This window comes from Pseudorasbora parva, chromosome 25 (assembly GCF_024679245.1).
Source record: "Pseudorasbora parva isolate DD20220531a chromosome 25, ASM2467924v1, whole genome shotgun sequence".
NCBI lineage: Eukaryota > Metazoa > Chordata > Actinopteri > Cypriniformes > Gobionidae > Pseudorasbora > Pseudorasbora parva.
Window position 1 is genome coordinate 3,253,943 of NC_090196.1, and position 20,084 is coordinate 3,274,026.

Sequence of the window (20,084 nt, forward strand, 5' to 3'; positions counted from 1 at the left end):
TCTGTTAAACCTTTGACAAATCTGATCACAGAGAAGAGACAGATCCGAGTTTGTTTTAACCACACAGGATCATTATTTCTGTCTTAAAATCATTAATATTATCACTGAACTGTTTTCCAGTACTTCAGATAGAAACACTGATGTCTACAATTAGAATCAAAAATTAGAGTAAATCACCTTAAGAAAGTATCAAAGCTTCAAATAAAGATTGTTGTAATACACCAGTAGGTGGAGACAAGAGACTGCTAAAAGTCATTGAATCACTCAAGAGATTCATTCAAAAACGCTGATTCATCCAGTAATGAAACAAGTGAAGTCTTTATGAGTGAGTCATTGAATCATTCACTCAAGAGATTCATTCAAAAACGCTGATTCATCCAGTAATGAAACAAGCAAAGTCTTAATGAGTGAGTCATTGAATCATTCACTCAAGAGATTCATTCAAAAACGCTGATTCATCCAGTAATGAAACAAGTGAAGTCTTTATGAGTGAGTCATTGAATCACTCAAGAGATTCATTCAAAAACGCTAATTCATCCAGTAATGAAACAAGCGAAGTCTTAATGAGTGAGTCATTGAATCATTCACTCAAGAGATTCATTCAAAAACGCTGATTCATCCAGTAATGAAACAAGCGAAGTCTTAATGAGTGAGTCATTGAATCATTCACTCAAGAGATTTGTTCAAAAACACTGATTCATCCAGTAATGAAACAAGTGAAGTCTTTATGACTGAGTCATTGAATCATTCACTCAACAGATTTCTTCAAAAACACTGATTCATCCAGTAATGAAATCGGAGCTCAGATAAGTTTTTGTTTAGTTTTAATTTAAATGTTTGATTTAATAATATTGCTTTAGTTTGTTTAGGTTTAGTTTTGTTGAAGGTCAGAGTGTCCATGTCTGGTTATGGCTCATGATGGTAAAAACATGGGATTCGTACCTGTAATTCTCAACAACCTCCTGGGCATATATCTGTCCTATAACTGCACACGAGTTGAGGTGAGCTCAGATATGTCCTGTGGTTCTGGTTGCAGACTGGACCCCATCCTGTACAAGAAGTGCCAGAACGACGCGGCCCGAATCTGTCACACACACGGCTGGAACGAGACCAGCGAGTTCATGCCGCCCGGAGCCGTCTTCTCCTGTCTGTACCGGCACGCTTACCGCACGGAGATGCAGGGACGACGGGTACGCCTCCGTCTCTCACACACACACACACACACTCGAGCAATTATCAGACAATAGCATATTGAGAAACCACAGTTTATCTGAGACTTCCTGAATGCAACCGTAGGGGTCCTCAGAAAGTTCGGAAGAGAGTTCGCATGTGAGTATGATTCCTTCAAGAGCTGAGTCTCACACACCCGTCAAGAACATGCCTAGGCCACAATTCACATCCAAAACATTCAGCACTCAAAACTGTTTTTGTGCCGTTTCGTGCATTAGCACAATTCTCATTACTGTAGCTTGAGGAGAGCATCACCGTACTGGTGTTATACTTCATACTATCGTACTGCCTTTCATTTATGCTGATTTTAATGTCAAAATAAAATGTCACTTTATAAAAGGATCAAAATATGAAATCTATATAGGAAGACTTCAGATGCAAAAGCCTCCAAATCCGTCTGACGGTTGCCTTTAAAATAAGCCTTCTCGTCAGGCTCCCATGTGTAGGTTTCTCCTTCAGTACTGACACTTCTGAAAGCTGAGGCTGAGATTCACTGGGTATGAAGTGAAAGCATGTTATGATCGTATACTATATGCGGAGAGCATTTGCTCAGTATCGTCATCTCATTGTTGACGGTAATGGCTTTTAGACGCTTTTGCATCTGAACTCTTCATATGTTTTGGTGTGAAATATGAGCTAGTTGTGTTCTTGCCAGGCCTGGCGACGTTCATTCGCTCTGAGTAAGCGTGTGTAAGCTGCAAGCGCATGATGATCAGGGACAAATCAAAGTCTTCTTCCTTTACCGAGACAATCATGTGGATTGATGTTCAGGGTTTTTCCTGGGTCAGAAAAGGTCTTCGGTGGTGGCTGACCAGACATTAAAAATGTAATAATAAATAGTCTAGTTCTCTACCATATACAATTTAATACAATTATTAACTTGCGTTGCTCTGGTTTCACCTTATTTCAATCTAAACTCATTACATATTTTGGTAATTTACTAAACATTATCAGTATAAATACTCAAAATAACTACATGAAAATACTGTGGATTATTAAGACTAATTCTTACTAACCCGTCTTGTTTAACGGGGTAAGCACACTTGCGTTCTCATCTCAGAGGTGTTGTGAGTTATGGTGCGTTCACACTTGTCATGTTTGGTTGGATTAAAACGACCCCTGGTGCGATCGCTCGTTTACTGCGGTTCATTTGAACACACGTGAACGCTGCCATCTGAACCAAACAAGCGGACCAAGAGCGCTAAAGAGACGAGTCTCGGTCCGCTTCCACACGAACTCTGGAGCGGTTCGACTATGAACGCAACACGGACCAAAAACAGGACGTGATGTCACAAGATGCGACGCATAGTCAGCTGATTGGACGACGCGGAAAGATCGGTGTATCCAGAATGAGTAACGTTAACGTTAGAGGGCAAACGTAGAGCAACGAGGAAGAGCCTCATCAATATTTGGTCCGACGAGCATGTTTCGAAAATGCGAGAAGAAACGCAGAAAAAGCAGACCTGGCTCTTCTCATCAGAGCACCTGCTGGCCATCAGGCGGTACAGACGACAGAACGGCCGTCTCTTTTCTGCACAGCGGAGGAAATCCTGGAGCTGTTTTGAACATTTTATGAGCTCTTCATGAGTTCTCAGCGGGTAATAATAACGCCGTATGTACATGCATAAAATGATGGCGTGTAATCCGGCACAGCGCTGTTCTGAATGTTCGGTAAGCGGCTCCTACGTCATATAAGCCGAACAATCAGGCTGTGAGCGTCTCTCTAAGCCTTTGGTTCGCTAACTTTAGGTCCGCTGTTAAAAATGCCAGTGTGAACGCCTAGCGGACCAGGACTATATGCTTTGTTTTTTGGTCCGGACCAAACGAACCAAACTAACCGAACTACAAATGTGAACGCACCCTTAATGACTGCACACCGATTCGTCAGTCCAGTGTTGGACAGATCAGTTCATCAAATGAATCGGTTCAAATTCGAGTCATTAGTTTGTGAATCGGACAAAAGCGGACGTGTTAAATGTGAACCCAGACCGTTAAAACAACACAAGATTTGTCATCACAGAAAACACTTCATAAGGAGATTTTTCCGTTTATTTGAAAGTATGGTTTATGTCAGCTGCGCGTGCAAAACGCCTGTCAGAAGAGGTGTGTTTGAGCACAATTCACATCCAGCAGTAATTCAGGGGAAATATTGTGCGAACGCAACAGAACATGGAGTCCGTCTTCTGAGCTTTTACTATTGTCAGATCAGCTGATTTTGAGTGATAGTGAGAAAGAGATCAGACGGCGAGGGTTTTGAAGAACGAGAGCTCGTTCTGTCACTCTGCTGACGCACCCTGTCACGCACATTAGTCGTTAATAGGGCTGTGCAATATATCTAAATTATCGAAATATCGCAATGTACATATCGCAACGGCACGCAATACCTGAATGATTTTAATAGGTTACTTCCACATTGTGAAAAGTGTCCGTTTTAGGTCAACGCATGAGCAGAGAATAGACTGAGCACACAAGTGTTAGTCAGGGGACTGGTTTGATGTTAAAAATAGTTATTAAATGCAATAATTTGCGAAAAACAATAACTTGCAGTCTCATGCTGTCTGACACACACACACACACACACACACACACACACACACACACACACACACAGGAAAGTGAACGACACTGCTGGTCACTTTCAGAAGTCGTAGCGCTGCTTTCTTCTCCCAGAAAGACAAACAGTTTAATTCTCAGTTTTCAAATAAATGCTTTGTATAATTTAAATAGATTTTACACACTAATTGCAATTTTGTATGGCATATCGAATATCGCATTATGTAACGAGATATTGCATATCGCATTTTTGTTCAATATCGCACAGCCCTCAGTCATTTGCATCAATTTATAAATCACAATAACTCATCAAATAAGGCTTTGGTGGGACAGATAGTTTTGGCAGCCGCTAAAAAATGTTCAATGTAGGAAAAACCCTGATGTTGTGTGCTTCAAGTGATCGGGAGTGATTGATTGACAGGAGATTCTCTCCAGTGATGTGGGTCTAATTTGAGCTGTGGTGGTTGAGTGACTTCCATGGGAGTGTGTGATTTGCAGGTTGTATGTAGTCTGTGTGTGTGATTGAAGGGCTGTGTGTGTGTGTGAGTCAGTGCTAATGCTTGAGTCGTCTGTAGTTGTCTCGGGACTGTAAGACGGAGGTTCAGCGGATCCTGCACCAGCGAGCTCTGGATGTGAAGCTGGACCCCGATCTGCAGCATCGGTGCATGACGGACCTGGGCAAGTGGTGCAGCGAGAAGACCGAATCTGGACAGGTTAGACAGCCAATCACAGCACTCATTTCACTATACAACGCTCACTTTTCACATAAAATCCTTGTTTCATATTCACTTTATGAAGGTTAGTCTCCTATATAGAAGGTTTGCACCTCCTATATGCTCATTTTACTAACACACCCTTTAAATAACACAGAAATACTGCACTATTGACTTAAGAGCCGGTGTGTGTTGGTCAGTGGTTTCAGTTCCTCACTATAGAAACGCTCCAACAATGCTCCTGAACACACCTGGTTTAGACCAGACGCCCATGGGGGAACACACACACACGTTTGTTTTTGTCAAATACGTATGGGGATATTCCATAGGCGTAATGGTTTTTATACTGTACAAACCGTATTTTCTATCCTCTTACACTGCCCCTGCCCCTAAACCTACCCAACACACACACACACACACACACACACACACACACACACACACACACACACACACACACACACACACACACACACTGCCCCTAAACCTACCCATCACGTGAAACATTCTGCATTTTTACTTTCTCATAAAAACTCCTCCTGTGTGATTTATAAGCCTTTTGTAAAGTGGGGCCATGGGTAATGTCCTCATATTTCACCCTCTCCTGTAATACCTGTGTCATACCCATGGCATTATACACATTTGAGTCCTCATATGTCACAAAAACATGCCCACACACACAGTCTCTCCAAGGTTGGAGCATTAACTGAAAACAACACAGTTCTCCAAAACATACAGATAACATGTTCTTCTCCTCAGTGAACGTAAAGAAATCACATGTGAGTATTAGATCTGTGTATTAAAGTGACAGTAGCGTAATAATAAAGTACCTACTGCTATATCTGCTGTTAATATGAAGCAAACAATAGAAAAATGAGAGCGATGAGCTTCAAAAAACACATTTCAGACCTGACTGCTGCTGTCAATGCTCCGGCGAGGAGATGAACATGGCCATCTGTGTACAGCTCACTAAGGGCGGGGCCTATGCTAATAGGGCGGAGTCTGTCAGCAGGTGTGGGCGTGGCCTATATGATGTCACTGTATAGAATCTGCATACGGCTTATTCTGAGACACTGCTTATGATTTATGGGGATTAAAAAAGTGAATAGGTTGATTTCGGCCATTATAGGGCGGACACACTTCAAACGCCGTGTGAAAGGGAATTTTGCTTAATAGGTTCCCTTTAAATAAACAAACTCAGACACACTTTAGGAAATTAACAAGGATAGGAAAAACAAACCAAAACTACACAACAAATGTCCCTGATAGTCATCTACAGCAGCGGTTGGACATGAACAGTGCTGTGTGTGTGTGTGTGTCTCAGGAGCTGGAGTGCTTGCAGGATCATTTAGAGGATCTGGTCCCGGACTGCAGGGATGTGGTGGGAAACCTCACAGAATTGGAGTCTGAGGTACAAAAAAAATGCTTTTGTGATATTTTACTGCCATTTTGCTCTGAAATTATGAAGCCTCAGTGCCTATATTTGGCTGCTGTTGTTCTCTGCTGGACGTCTGCTGAGGGTTTGGACTGATTTCTGAGCGTCTGCTTTTCCAGGACATTCAGATCGAGGCGTTGTTGATCCGAGCCTGCGAGCCGGTGATCCAGTCCTACTGTCACGTAAGCCGCCGGGCGGTGCACACTGCACTAAACACTCTTACTCAGTCATTGTGTCTCGTTTCTAGTCGAAATATCTAACAATTCTTAAATCAAGATGCATTTACTAGATGAGTAAAACGACACATTTTTCTTGTTTTCTTAAAAATAAAATCTAAATGAAGTGAGTTTCTGCTTAAAACAGGCCAAATGATCTGCCAATGCGGAGAGAATAATAATCTGATTTCTGATTGAAATCTCGTTTCCATCCCAAACAGAAACAAGATTATTTTTCTCACCGCATTGGCAGATCATTTGGCCTGTTTTAAGCAGAAACTCAGAATTCATCTTGATTTAAAGGGATAGTTCACTTTAAAATGAAAACTCTGTCGTCCTTTACTCGCCCTCAAGTTGTTTCAAACCTGTATGAGTTTCTTTCTTCAGCTGAACACAAGAGAAGATATTTTGAGGAATGTCAGTTAGCTGGAGCCATTGACTTCCATAGTATTTTTTTTTCCTCCTATTGAAGTCAATGGCTCCAGTTAACTGACATTCTTCAAAATATCTTCCCTTGTGTTCAGCTGAAGAAAGAAACTCATACAGGTTTGAAACTTGAGGGCGAGTAAAGGACGACAGAGTTTTCATTTTTAAGTGAACTATCCCTTTAAGAATTTTAGATATTTGGACTGAAAAAAGAAAAAATACTAGATAAAGAGCATGTTTGCAGTGCAGCAGCTCTTCTTCATCATCTGTCTGACTCGCAGGACGTGGCTGATAATCAGATCGACACCGGAGAGCTGATGGAGTGTCTCGTTGCCAACAAGCACCAGAAGGAAATGAATGAGAAATGCGCCGTGGGAGTCACACACTTCCAGCTGGTACGTCTGCAGATCTCTGTCTCTCTCACACACACACACTCTCTTCCTTTTTAATCCTGCCTCTTTGCCCACCGTCCGTTTCTCCTCCTCCTCATCCTCAGATCCAGATGAAGGACTTTCGCTTCTCGTACAAGTTCAAGATGGCCTGTAAGGAGGACGTGCTCAAGCTGTGCCCCAACATCAAGAAGAAGTGAGCGCATGGTCACACATTCATAACATGACTACACACCAGGGATGCAACAATACAGTTAGTCTACGGTTCAATACACACCTCGGTTTTTAACCACAGTTTTCGGGTCGATTTTTTGCTACTCTACTCTTAAGCGAGAGGAACAGAAAGAGGTTAAGGAGAAAAAAGATTTTTTTATTGCAATACTCTTTCTTTATTTTACTTAAAATAATTGAAAAACTTTACTTAAAGGGTTAGTTCACCCAAAAATGAAATGTCTGTCATTAACTCCTCCCCCTAATGTCGCTCCACACCCGTAAGACCTCCGTTCATCTTCACACACAGTTTAAGATATTTTATATTTAGTCCGAGAGCGTATGCAAGTGTATGCACACTATACTGTCCATGTCCAGAAAGGGAATAAAAACATCATCACAGTAGTCCATATGAGACATCAGTGGGTTAATTAGAGTCTCTTGAAGCATCCAAAATACATTTGGGTCCAAAAATAACAAAAACTACGACTTTATTCAGCATTGGCTTCTCTTCCGCGTTTGTGTTCGGATGATGATTGATCGATTCGCTGAATCATAACCGTTTGAATCTTTATATGAGGATTGAACACAAACACGGGGACGCCCTAGGAGGATCACGTTTAATAAACATGTTTTATTTCGCTTGTTCTGATTCTATGCTTAACGCAAACGCCGACCCTGACTGAAATGTAGACCATTGTTTATGTGTTTTTGATTTAACTTACACCGTTACATGACGTGAGAACAGTTACTTACCTATAACTAACTTTAATCGTAACTTATTGCGATGACAACCAAAAAAAACAAAAAAACCTGGAATGAGTACAGTACCCCAGAGACATCCTTTTACCATTTTAGCAGCATAACCACCATCAAACCGATGAGATTGTCCAATGTTTGTCTATGGAGATGAAACCTAAAGATGTCTGAGTTCCGGTGCTCATCCGGTGCTCAACTGCTATTGGCTCATCTGGGTTTGAGGGGAGGGGCTTACCGATAGGTCAATTCTTTCACAATGAACTTTTAGCTTGACTCAACACCAGTCCACAAATGACTCAAGCAGAACGATTCATATACTTTAAATGGACAAAACAAAAATGGGCAACTTTACTATCCTCAGAGATCTGCACAAATACAGATATTGTGCAAAAAATACTTTTATTATCATTATTATTATCAATGCTCCCATCAATTGGCCGCAAATTAAGCACTGAAAGGGCTGTAGCCCCTCTTAAAATTGTTAGTTTACTTTATTATCATTAAAGGGTGAGTTCACCCAAAACTGAAATGTCTGTCATTAACTCCTCTCCCTAATGTCGTTCCACACCCGTAAGACCTCCGTTCATCTTCACACACAGTTTAAGATATTTTATATTTAGTCTGAGAGCGTATGCAAGTGTATGCACACTATACTGTCCATGTCCAGAAAGGGAATAAAAACATCATCACAGTAGTCCATATGAGACATCAGTGGGTTAATTAGAGTCTCTTGAAGCATCAGAAATACATTTGGGTCCAAAAATAACAAAAACTACGACTTTATTCAGCATTGGCTTCTCTTCCGCGTTTGTGTTCAATCCTCAAATAAAGATTCAAACGGTCATGAATCAGCGAATTGATCAATGATTCAGATCGCGTGTCAAACTGCTGAAATCACGTGACATTGGCGATCCGAATCATGAATCGATTCACTGATTCATAACCGTTTGAATCTTTATCTGAGGATTGAACACAAACGCGGAAGAGAAGCCAATACTGAATAAAGTCGTAGTTTTTGTTATTTTTGGACCCAAATGTATTCTCAATGCTTCAAGAGACTCTAATTAACTAAAGGCTAGTTCAGACTGCACGATTTTCAAACTCGTCAGGTCACTGCTCTATTCACACTGCACGACTATACAGGAGGAGCAATCGCCGACATCTCTCTCTTGCGTATTGGACCATGAATGCGGTACTGAATGGTTTAATATTATATTGAGTATTGTGGCATCCCTATTACACAGGCGCTTTTAGAGGTGAGTGTAAGCAGCTGATGCATGATGGGAATGTGTTGATGGTCTGTTTGCCCTCAGGGTGGATGTGGTGATCTGTCTGAGTACCACAGTGAGGAACGACACTTTACAGGACGCCAAAGAGCAGCGAGTGTCCATGAAGTGCCGCAAACAGCTCCGAGTGGAAGAGCTGGAGATGGTCAGTGTGTTAATCCAGAGCTGGACAAATACACAACCTCATTACTGAGTCAAAGTTAAAGTGCTGCTGGTCAAATATTACTACGTTACAAGAGAAAGTTATAAAAACTGATTTTTACTTCATTGAAAGTACAGAAGTATTGGTTTTCAAAAGTAAATTTCCTTTGTCGCCGCATTATTGTATTATAGTTGTATAAATGCCCATTATGCCATCATGGTTTAAGCCAGTCAGTGACGCTCCATCTGACACACTAGCATACGACTAACTTAAACTCATTTAAATACTTGTAGAAAAGCTACAAAGCTCTTTATAAAGCTGCTGTCACTTTAAGGCCGAATGCACGGATCCAATACACTGACACACATCTGATATTCTCACACTGTTCACCTTCACTGAAGACAGAATCAACTTTGTTTATGTGAATACTCCACTAAATGAGCATTTGGACATCCGTCTTCTTCCATTTTGCTCTAAACTATAAATCAGTGTTTAATAAATGCTGTGAAATCATTGAACTTCACGAGACTCTACAAGAGTGATTCCTGAAAGGCTTTCTGCAAAAACCCAAACACCTTTAAAAGAGAGCTCACCCAATTCATTTACTCACCCTCGTGTGGTTTCAGTCCTGTATGAATTTCTTTCTTTTGCTAAACACAAAAGATATTTTAAAGCATGTCAGTAACCAAACAGTTGATAGACCCCATTGACTTATTATTTCCCCTACTATGGAAGTCATTGTGGTCTTTCAACTGTTTGGTTACCCATTTTCTTCAAAATATCATCTTTTGTGTTCAGCAGAAGAAAGAAACTTACACAGGTTTGGAACCACATGAGGGTGAGGAAAGGATGACATCATTTTAATTTTGGGGTGAACTATCCCTTTAAAGAAGGGGAAAAAATCATCCACTGACTCTCAAAGCTGCGACAGAAACGACTTTCGACTTCGAGGACCTTGATAGAAATGTAGAGGAGTAAAAAGTACAATATTTGTCTTTCAGATGTAGTGAAGTTAAAGTTTCCAGAATAATAATAATACTCCAGTAAAGTAGATACTCAAACAGTGTCCTTAAGTACAGCACTCGAGTAAATGAGCTGAGTGACTGTCCAGCTCTGCTCCACACCAGAAGCGCATTTTAACCTGTGTAATGATTACTAAGGCTGATGTGTGTGTGTGTGTGTGTGTGTGTGTGGCGCAGTCGGAGGACATTCGTCTGGAGCCGGATCTGTACGAGAGCTGCCGGCAGGACATCAAGCAGCACTGCCAGAACGTGGTGTTCGGGAACGCTCAGGTACACACACGATCACTCCTCACCTTTAGGCCTGATTCACCTCTCTGAGATCACAGTATCCCATATTGATGCGTTTGCTACCAGTGGGATCTTCAGTTTTCACTTTTGAGAGTTAAATAAAGAAGCTAAGATGATTTCCAACATACATTTTATCTGTTTGTTGTCGTCTTGTTCATGTGCACTGCAAAACAATGCTTTTCTTACTCAGTATTTGTGTCTTGTTTCTAGACAAAACATCTAAAAATTCTTAAAACAAGTATTTACTAGACAAGCAAAAGTAATCGTCTTGTATTGAGAAGAAATAACTTGAAATGAAGAGAGTTTTTGATTAAAGGTGCACTATGTAGTATTTTTGCAGTAAAATATCCAAAAACCACTAGGCCGGTGTTATATATTTTGTTCAGTTGAGTACCTACAATGTCCCAGATGTTTCCAACTATTTGTAAATTGTGAGTAAATTGCTATTTTAACTCAGGACCGGGACGTTTCAGCATAGCGTCTGAGGGAGTCACCTGTCAATCGCGTCATATCTGCGCTACCCTCGGTTTCGGCTTTTATTTGGCAGGAGCGCTTTACTCTTAGCAGTGTGAACAAGTGAACGCACGGAGTAACGTCATAACATCGTTTTAAACACACTTAAATGTATCTAATATGATAAACAGAGCTGCTTTACCTCATAATCATAACCGGAAGAGCGGTTCAGTGCAGGTGACCGGCGAATGTGTCCCGTCCCGTCATAATAAAAGTCCCGGTATTCGCGAGGCGGGTATTTGTTTAACAATCGCTCCAGCGGCCGTGCTCAGCTCCACAACACTCGGTCCTGCTCTGCTTTAGACTACAGTAACGTTAATAACCGCATGCATGAACGTGATTTCTGCCCGAGTCCTATTTTCCACCGGCTGTGATGAGAAGACCACATCTCCCAAGATGCTGCGCTCACACTTTGCGTCATCAAACTACGCATTTGTTTTGAATAGGCGCCCTCCAGTGGACGAAAAGCTGCATAGTGCACCTTTAAAATAAGATAAATAATCTGCCAATGGGGTAAGAAAAATCATGTTGTCTATCTATTATTTTAAGCTAAAACTCTCTTCATTTTGAGTTATTTCTTCTTAAAACAAGACAATTACTTTTGCTTGTCTAGTAAATACTTCTTGTTTTAAGAGTTTTTAGATGTTTGGACTAGAAACAAGACAAAAATACTGAGTAAGAAAAGCATTTTTTGCAGTGTATTTAGTTCCCCCATTTATCGAATCCTTTTGTGTTTTGTAAAGGGTTACTTTTCATAAAACACAAAAAACGTTTTACCCCTTACCTGTTCGAATTAGTGCAAAGATACTTAATAGTGTCTAAAAATGAGCATGAAACGTAAATATATTGGAAAAACGAAAAAAAAAACCCTTGGAGAATGTTTTCTGTCCTGTTTTACCCCTCACCCGTTTGCATCCCCGTGTGGAGCATCACGTCTCCGCCTGCACCGGTCTGCTAACCCGTGTGTTCGCTCCCCTTCAGGTCATCGAGTGTCTGAAGGAAAGCAAGAAGCACCTGAGCCAGCAGTGCCATCAGAAGGTCTTCAGACTGCAGGAGACGGAGATGATGGACCCCGAGCTCGACTTCCAGCTCATGAGAGTCTGCAAGCAGATGATCCGGGTGGGAAACCTCATCCGTTACCTCACTAAACCTTACAGTCTTCAAACATCTTAAATTCAGTTTCATTAAATTTAAGGCCATGAAAAAACTGCAATATGGTACACTATATTGCCAAAAGTACTGGGCCGCCCCTCCAAATCACTTCAGGTGTTCGATCTCTTCATGGCCACAGGTGTATAACTCCAGCTCTCGGCCTGCAGACGCGTCTACACACATTAGTGAAAGAATGGGTCGCTCTCAGGAGCTCAGTGAACTCAAGCGTGGGGCCGTGATAGGCTGACACCTGTGCAATAAGGCCATTCCTGACATTTCCTCACTACTAAATATTCCACACTCAACTGTTAGTGGGATTATAACAAAGTGGAAGCCATTGGGAACAACAGCAGCTTAGCCATGAAGTGTTAATCCCATGGACGAGTCTGGGTTTGGCAGTTGCCAGGAGAACGGGACTTGCCTGACTGCGTTGAGCCAAGTGTAAAGTTTGGTGGAGGGGGGATTATGGGGTGAGGTTGTTGTCCAGAGCTTGGCCCCTTAGTTCCAGTGAAAGGAACTCTTAATGCTTCAAGACATTTTGGACAATTTCATGCTCCTTACTTTGTGGGAACAGTTTGTGGACGACCCTTCCTGTCCCAGCATGACTGCGCTCCAGTGCACAAAGCGTCGGTCCATAAAGACATGGATGAGGAGTTTGGTGTGGAGGAACTGGACTGGCCTGCACAGAGTCCTGAGCTCAACCCGATAGAACAGCTTTGGGATGAATTAGAGCGGAGACTGAGAGCCAGGCCTTCTCGTCCAACATCAGTGCCTGACCTCACAAATGAGCTTCTAGAAGAATGGGCAAAAATCCCCATAAACACACTCCTAAACCTTGAGGAAAGCCTTCCCAGAAGAGCTGGAGCTGGGATGACATTAAAGTTCATGAGCATGTAAAGGCAGGCGTCCCAAAACCTTTGGCAATATAGTGTATAATTTAGAGATGAAAGAACAGGAATGGTGAAATGGCCTAATATGCATTCAAACAATCTAATCATTTATCTTATGGCGTATATAGTTTTTAAATGAATATAACTGTTGTTACTTCTTTCTTAAAAATGGTTTAAAGGCTGAAATGCAGGGTGTCATTAAAGTTGTTTGAATGTTGTTATAGATCTTTCTCTTCCTAACTGATAAAGTATTCATTTTATTTATTGATTTAAATGCGATGTTAAGAACCCTGCAGAAACCCTCTTACAGGACCCTAAAGATGGCCTGAACGTGTTTGATGAATCTTCTGAAGGAGTTATTAATCCTCTGTTGTTCTATCGTTCAGCGCTTCTGCAGCGAGACGGATGCTAAGAACATGCTACAGTGTCTCAAACAAAACAAGAACAGCGAGACGATGGACCCGAAATGCAAACAGATGATCACCAAGAGACAGATCACGCAGAACACAGGTACAGATGTGGAGCGTAGGGCTGACCCGATCCGATCGAACCACTCGCCGCGCTCCGCTCCGTTATTAATGCCCGAGTGGCCGTGTGCACGGTACCTTCAGTCTAGACAGAATCGGTGATTTAAGAGCCCCGGTCGGTGATACGGGTGTTACCGCTGGTGGCAGGGGCGTAGCCATCTTTTCAGAAGTGAGGGCGACAGAAATATCGTAATACAATTTTTTTTGACCGATATAATTTATTGCATCCCTTGCTTTTAATTTGGTAAAATATAAAATACACTGCTGATCAATAACCTCTAATATCTATAATATTTTTCTCCTATATTTTATGCCAATTTAATGATTGGTTTGTTCTTCAAACACTTATAATAATTTATATATGCTGCATTTATTAAATAAAAAAATGCTGTAAAAAACGTAATACAGTGAAATATTATTCTGATGTAAATCAGCTGTTCTCTTTAATATGAAATAAAGTGCAATTGTGTGATCAAAGCTGAATTTATCATCATTACTCCAGTCTTCAGTGTCACTAATGAGGATTTGATGATCAACTAACATTTATGATTATTATCAGGGTTTAAAAGTTTTGCTGCTCATGGTGCTGCTTCATTTTTGTGGAAACCATACCATTCAAACATGTGAGGTAAAATTAAAAAAGAGAGAAATTATTACTTTTTTAATTTATTAGACATGCATTAAATTGATCTCAAGTGATATTTTTAATATTACAAAAGATAATTTATTTAATAAATGCAAATAATTGCTGTCTATTGAACTTTCTATTCATCAAAGAATCCTGAAAAATAAAATCTAGGCCATCATGGTTTCCACAACACTTTTAAGCAGCACAACTGTTTCTACATTTTTTTGATGATAATCATAAATGTGTGTTGATTATAAAATCCTCATCTGAGAGTGATTAGTGAAGGATCATGTGACACTGAAGACTGGAGTAATGATGATAAATTCAGCTTTCAGTTTCCATGTAAATACACTTGCCCGTGACTTTAAGAAGCGCGCTGTCAACCGAGTTTAGAGAGAGCAGTTTTTGCCCGTCCCTGTTAATTTGCCCGCTGGTTCGAATCCCGCTCGGAGCGGGTCGACTAGGATCGGTAAGACCCAGTAAAAGTGCGGGGGACGAAAATACATTTTATTAAAAGTCCCCCGCGTAATCTACGCCCATGGGTGTTGTCACACGTTGATTAATGTTTGACCTTTCCTCACCGTCAAATCTCTATTATCAACGTTCATATTTGTGTGGAAACCGTGATGCGTTTTTATTTCTCAGGATCCTTTGATGAACAGAAAGTTCAAAAGAAAATGTGTTTATTTGAAAAATAATCTTTTGAAACATTTGAAATGTCTTCTCCGATATATATGTGTATTCTCATTATTTATAGACGTCACTTTCTGTGAGGTTAAATGCAAGGGGGTAATCTAGCGCTCGGAAAGCGCTCCACCCCTAGGGGCGGCCATTGCTAACCAAGCCATCACCTGCTGTTAGCATCCCATTGACTCCCATTCATTTTTGAGTCACTTTGACAGTGAATAACTTTACATCTGAGACGTTTAAAGACTCCATTTGTCCATTGTTTATTTCTAAAGAAACATGACAATGTATAAAAGGCTCCATTACCTTGTATCTTACACTATCGCCCCGCAGCAGCTGTTTTTGTAAAAATAGGCTAACGATTGCGTCATAACCAACGCGACCCTGTCGCACAGTTGAGAAATTACCGTATAGACCTGAGGAGACGCTCGCAGGCAATCTTTTACTGTCTATGAGACAATCAGGGGGACGTGGAGACATGTCCTGGAGACTAGTCTGATAAAGTCAAGGGGGAAGAATGGGGAGAAGCCCATAGTGAGCCAAAAGCAACGGGAGAAAATATTTAAACAACGTGATTCAGCTTTCGCTTTCCACATCTACTAGAAGACTCACAGCTGTCAGACAGGAGGCTCACGTCACATCTACGTCGTCAAGCTCAGTCTGAGCCTGCGCAGTTCGCTCAGCCATCAGGAAGTGAGTGCCCCTAGGTTGACTTCATTCTTTCGCCGTAGACGTCAATGGGAACGCTCCGTCCATTTCTTTTACTGTCTATGGTTAAATGAAGCCTTCATCACCGCTCTGAGACTGACGCCTCCGCGCCTCCATCGCCCCCCGGTGGCCGGTCCCAGTATAGCCGCTCCTCTGTGTTTTCTAATGGACACCAGGCAAACTAATCGATTAAATTACACTTAAAAAATATGTTTCCCAAAGTTAATGTCATTGAAGTGTTCGTTTTTTAAATAAGTTTAGTTTGAGTTAGTTATCTGATGCTATAAAAACGTGTGTGTGACGTCATGATTGACAGCTGAGACTGACGGCTTCTCTGAGGGACGTCACTGAGGCACTAATGGACTTTTTTCGGGATTTTTAGGAGCAGATAATTTAATTTCTACATTACCTTAACTGTTTATTTCACACTAACATAATGAATTGTTCTGCATCTGTGAGAGTGAGGGCGGGCTTTGAGTTCGCCGTTGAACTTCCTGCTCTGCGCAGACTCCGGTCCCGGACTTGTTATATTTACTGTTGCACTAACATCCAAAAGTGAAGAATTTGTGTTATTTATTACTTGATTGTTCAGGCTACCTCACAGAAGTGCTCTGTTTGTTAACAGAGTTGTTGAATGTTAAAATAAGGATCAGCCTGGATCGTTTTGTTTTTTCCGCTCTTCTTTATGTATTATAGAAGTATCGGATCGGATCAAATGACTCGACTCGAGGGCAAAATAACCTGATCGGGACGTCCCTAATGCAGAGCTCTTCTATACTCACGCACGTATTCCTCTCAGGATAAGAGTTGGTGAAACAGAACCAGCTTTAATTATTAGTGCTCTTCCACTACGTCTTTATGGGATGTAGAAAACTTCCCCTGGCTAGCGCCTCGTTCCTCGGTCGGCTCCTCCAACAGGACGGAAGTGTGTGTGGCAGTAATAACTTCAAACTGCACGTCATCTTCATCTCGTGTCTGCCGGTGGCCTCCAGAATTAAGGAGCAATACTGCCCCCTGCTGTGCTGGATTAATTACAATATTATTGTGTGTGTGATATTAAAGGGATAGTTCACCCAACAATAAAAACTGTCATCATTTACTCTCCCTCGTGTTGTTCCAAACCTGTGTGAGTTTCTTTGTTCTGCTGAACACAAAAGAAGATATTTGGAAGAATGTTTGTAACCAATCAGAGAGTAACCATTCAATACCATAATAGGGAAAAATATACTGTGGTAGTGAATGGTTGCTCTCTGCTTGGTTACAAACATTCTTCCAAATATTTTTGAGGGGAAGATCTTTATTTAGATTTATTAGACCCTGGTTCCTGTGGTCTAAACACACACACTATAAAAGTAACGGGATGCCAGTTTGTCCCTTATTCAGCAAGCAGCTGATGTCCTAAAGTCTGACTCTCGGGTTCCAGATTACCGCCTGAACCCAGTCCTGAGGAAGGCCTGCAAAGCGGACATCCCCAAATTCTGCCAGAACATCCTCAACAAAGCCAAAGATGACAACGAGCTGGAGGGGCAGGTCATCTCCTGCCTCAAACTCAAATACGCTGACCAGGTAAGTGCGAGTCGTGTGACCCATCCGTGTCTCTGCAGCAGACTCCATATACGAGTGTGTGTGTGTGTGTGTGTGTGTGTGTGTGTGTGTGTGTGTGTGTGTCCAGCGTCTGTCTCCAGACTGCGAGGCCCAGATCGGTGTCATTCTTCAGGAGTCTGCGCTGGACTACAGGCTCGACCCGCAGCTGCAGCTTCAGTGCAGTGAGGAGGTAACTTCACCCTCAGTGACTCTCTCTCACACACACACTCATATACACACACACACACACACACACACACACACACACACACACACACACACACACACACACACACACACACACACTGCCCCTAAACCTACCCATCACAGGAAACATTCTGCATTTTTACTTTCTCAAAAAAACTCCTCCTGTGTGATTTATAAGATGTTTTCCTCATGGGGACCAAAAAATGTTCCCACAAGGATTTCAGATATTGCCATCTTTGTGGGGACATTTTGTCCCGATAACGTAGGGATTACCAGCCCAATCACACACACTCACACTGCCCCTAAACCTACCCATTACACACACACACACACACACACTCACACTGCCCCTAAACCTACCCATTACACACACACACACTCACACTGCCCCTAAACCTACCCATTACACACACACACACACACACACACACACACACACACACACACACACACACACACACACACACACACTTTGCCCTTAAATGAGTAATAATGAGTGTGTGTGGCCAGATCCCTCGGCTCTGTGCGGAGGAAGTGGCGGCGCAGGAGCAGACGGGGCAGGTGGAGGAGTGTTTAAAATACAACCTGCTGAAGATCAACCACGAGGGCTGTAAAAAGGTAAGACCGCTCTGACCGATCCCACTGCAGTGTGTGTGTTCATCCACAGATGCCAATGTAACAGGAAGATTAAAGAATGATGGGTAACACTTTAGAATAACTTCATTAGTTAACATGAGCTCATAATGAACTGCACTTATAAAGCATTTATTGATATTTGTTAATGTTAATTTCAACGTTTACTAATGCATTATTAAAGGGTCAGTTCAGCCGAAAATGAAAACTCTCACTAATTCCTCCTGTGGTTGGCCAGCCGTCAGACCTCCGCTCATCTTCACACACAGATGAAGATATTAGTGTTGAAATCCGATGGCTCAGAAAGGCCTTCATTGACACCAATGTCATTTCCTCTCTCAAGACCCATAAAGGCACTAAAGACGTCGTTACAAAGCCCATCTCACTACAGCGGCTCGACAATCATTGATGAAGAGGCCAGAATAGAGTTAGTGCGCAAAAAAAACCCTAAATAACGACTTATATAGTGATGGCCGATTTCAAAACAAAGCTTCGAACCGTTAATGAGTCAGTGAATCGATTCGTTAATGAGTCAGTGAATCGATTCATGATTTGGAGTCACTCGACTCTGGTGAAATGAATCGATTCGCTGATTCACAACCGTTTGAATCTTTATTTGAGGATTGAACACAAACGTGGAAGAGAAGCCAATGCTGAATAAAGTCGTAGTTTTTGTTATTTTTGGACCCAAATGTATTTTGGATGCTTCAAGAGACTCTAATTAACCCACTGATGTCTCATATGGACTACTGTGATGATGTTTTTATTCCCTTTCTGGACATGGACAGTATAGTGTGCATACACTTGCATACGCTCTCGGACTAAATATAAAATATCTTAAACTGTGTGTGAAGATGAACGGAGGTCTTACGGGTGTGGAGCGACATTAGGGGGAGGAGTTAATGACACACATTTTTGGGTGAACTAACCCTTTAACAGTGAAGATGTGTTTATTACTTAAAAATAGTGATGTAATGCCATCATTACTGAGAAATATAATGCAGTGATCCAGTAGCTTAGCTATTTTAGGGGGATATAATGTACAGTTTGTTCAGTGTAAAATCAGTTACGCTAATGGAAAGTCCCCACAATTACCAAAAAACTGTGTGTGTGTGTGTGTGTGTGTGTGTGTGTGTAGGAGGTGCTGAACATCCTGAAGGAGAGTAAGGCAGATATCTTTGTGGACCCGGTTCTGCACACGGCCTGTGCTCTGGACATTAAGCACCAGTGTGCCGCCATCCCGCCGGGAAGAGGACGGCGTGAGTAATTCTGGCAGCCATTTGATTGCTAATTAAAGCGTGTGGATGTTAACGACTGAGCCCTGTGTGTGTGCAGAGATGTCCTGTCTAATGGAGGCTCTCCAGGATAAGCGCGTGCGGCTCCAGCCGGAGTGTAAGAAGAGGTTACAGGACCGCATCGACATGTGGAGTTACGCCGCCAAGGTCAGCAATCTACACACACACACACACACACACACAGACACCGGCCACAAGCTGGACAACATATCCATCACATCAACATAAGCGCTGCCTACGCAAACACAAATCAGAGGCATGTGCTGGTGTGGCTAAATGAGGCAGCTACACACACACACACACACACACACACTATTATGAGAACTGTACCTCAGAATGATTTGCTGAATAATCTGCTTATCAAATCTTTTGTGAATTGTTGCATTTAGTTCAAAAGAACATTTTGTGAACTGAGACGCGTTAATCAATATGGAAATTTATGTCTGATTTGTTTAACAATTTACATTTAAAAAAATAACCACTGTGAACAATCCCATCTGCACCACACCGCTCACAAGCTGGACAATATTACTCTTCCATAATAACTTACATTTAAAAAATCATGCTTAATGCTACAGTTTATGTAAGGATG

General features: G+C 41.7%; 1 protein-coding gene across 4 annotated transcripts in view; it reads left to right on the forward strand.

Moving 5' to 3' along the window:
* Positions 1-20,084, forward strand: part of glg1a (golgi glycoprotein 1a) — a 54,791-nt gene that overhangs the window by 24,562 nt on the left and 10,145 nt on the right. For 2 of the 4 annotated variants that reach the window (XM_067435701.1, XM_067435703.1), the window contains exons 11-26: positions 1,037-1,190; positions 1,297-1,329; positions 4,359-4,496; positions 5,821-5,907; positions 6,051-6,113; positions 6,854-6,967; positions 7,069-7,157; positions 9,244-9,361; positions 10,558-10,650; positions 12,163-12,300; positions 13,610-13,733; positions 17,197-17,339; positions 17,446-17,547; positions 18,075-18,182; positions 19,336-19,456; positions 19,533-19,639. In XM_067435701.1, the coding sequence (XP_067291802.1) occupies positions 1,037-1,190; positions 1,297-1,329; positions 4,359-4,496; positions 5,821-5,907; positions 6,051-6,113; positions 6,854-6,967; positions 7,069-7,157; positions 9,244-9,361; positions 10,558-10,650; positions 12,163-12,300; positions 13,610-13,733; positions 17,197-17,339; positions 17,446-17,547; positions 18,075-18,182; positions 19,336-19,456; positions 19,533-19,639 (1,732 nt within the window). The remainder of the gene's footprint in view (positions 1-1,036; positions 1,191-1,296; positions 1,330-4,358; positions 4,497-5,820; positions 5,908-6,050; positions 6,114-6,853; positions 6,968-7,068; positions 7,158-9,243; positions 9,362-10,557; positions 10,651-12,162; positions 12,301-13,609; positions 13,734-17,196; positions 17,340-17,445; positions 17,548-18,074; positions 18,183-19,335; positions 19,457-19,532; positions 19,640-20,084) is intronic. The other 2 variants (XM_067435702.1, XM_067435704.1) reach the window with 1 other exon arrangement.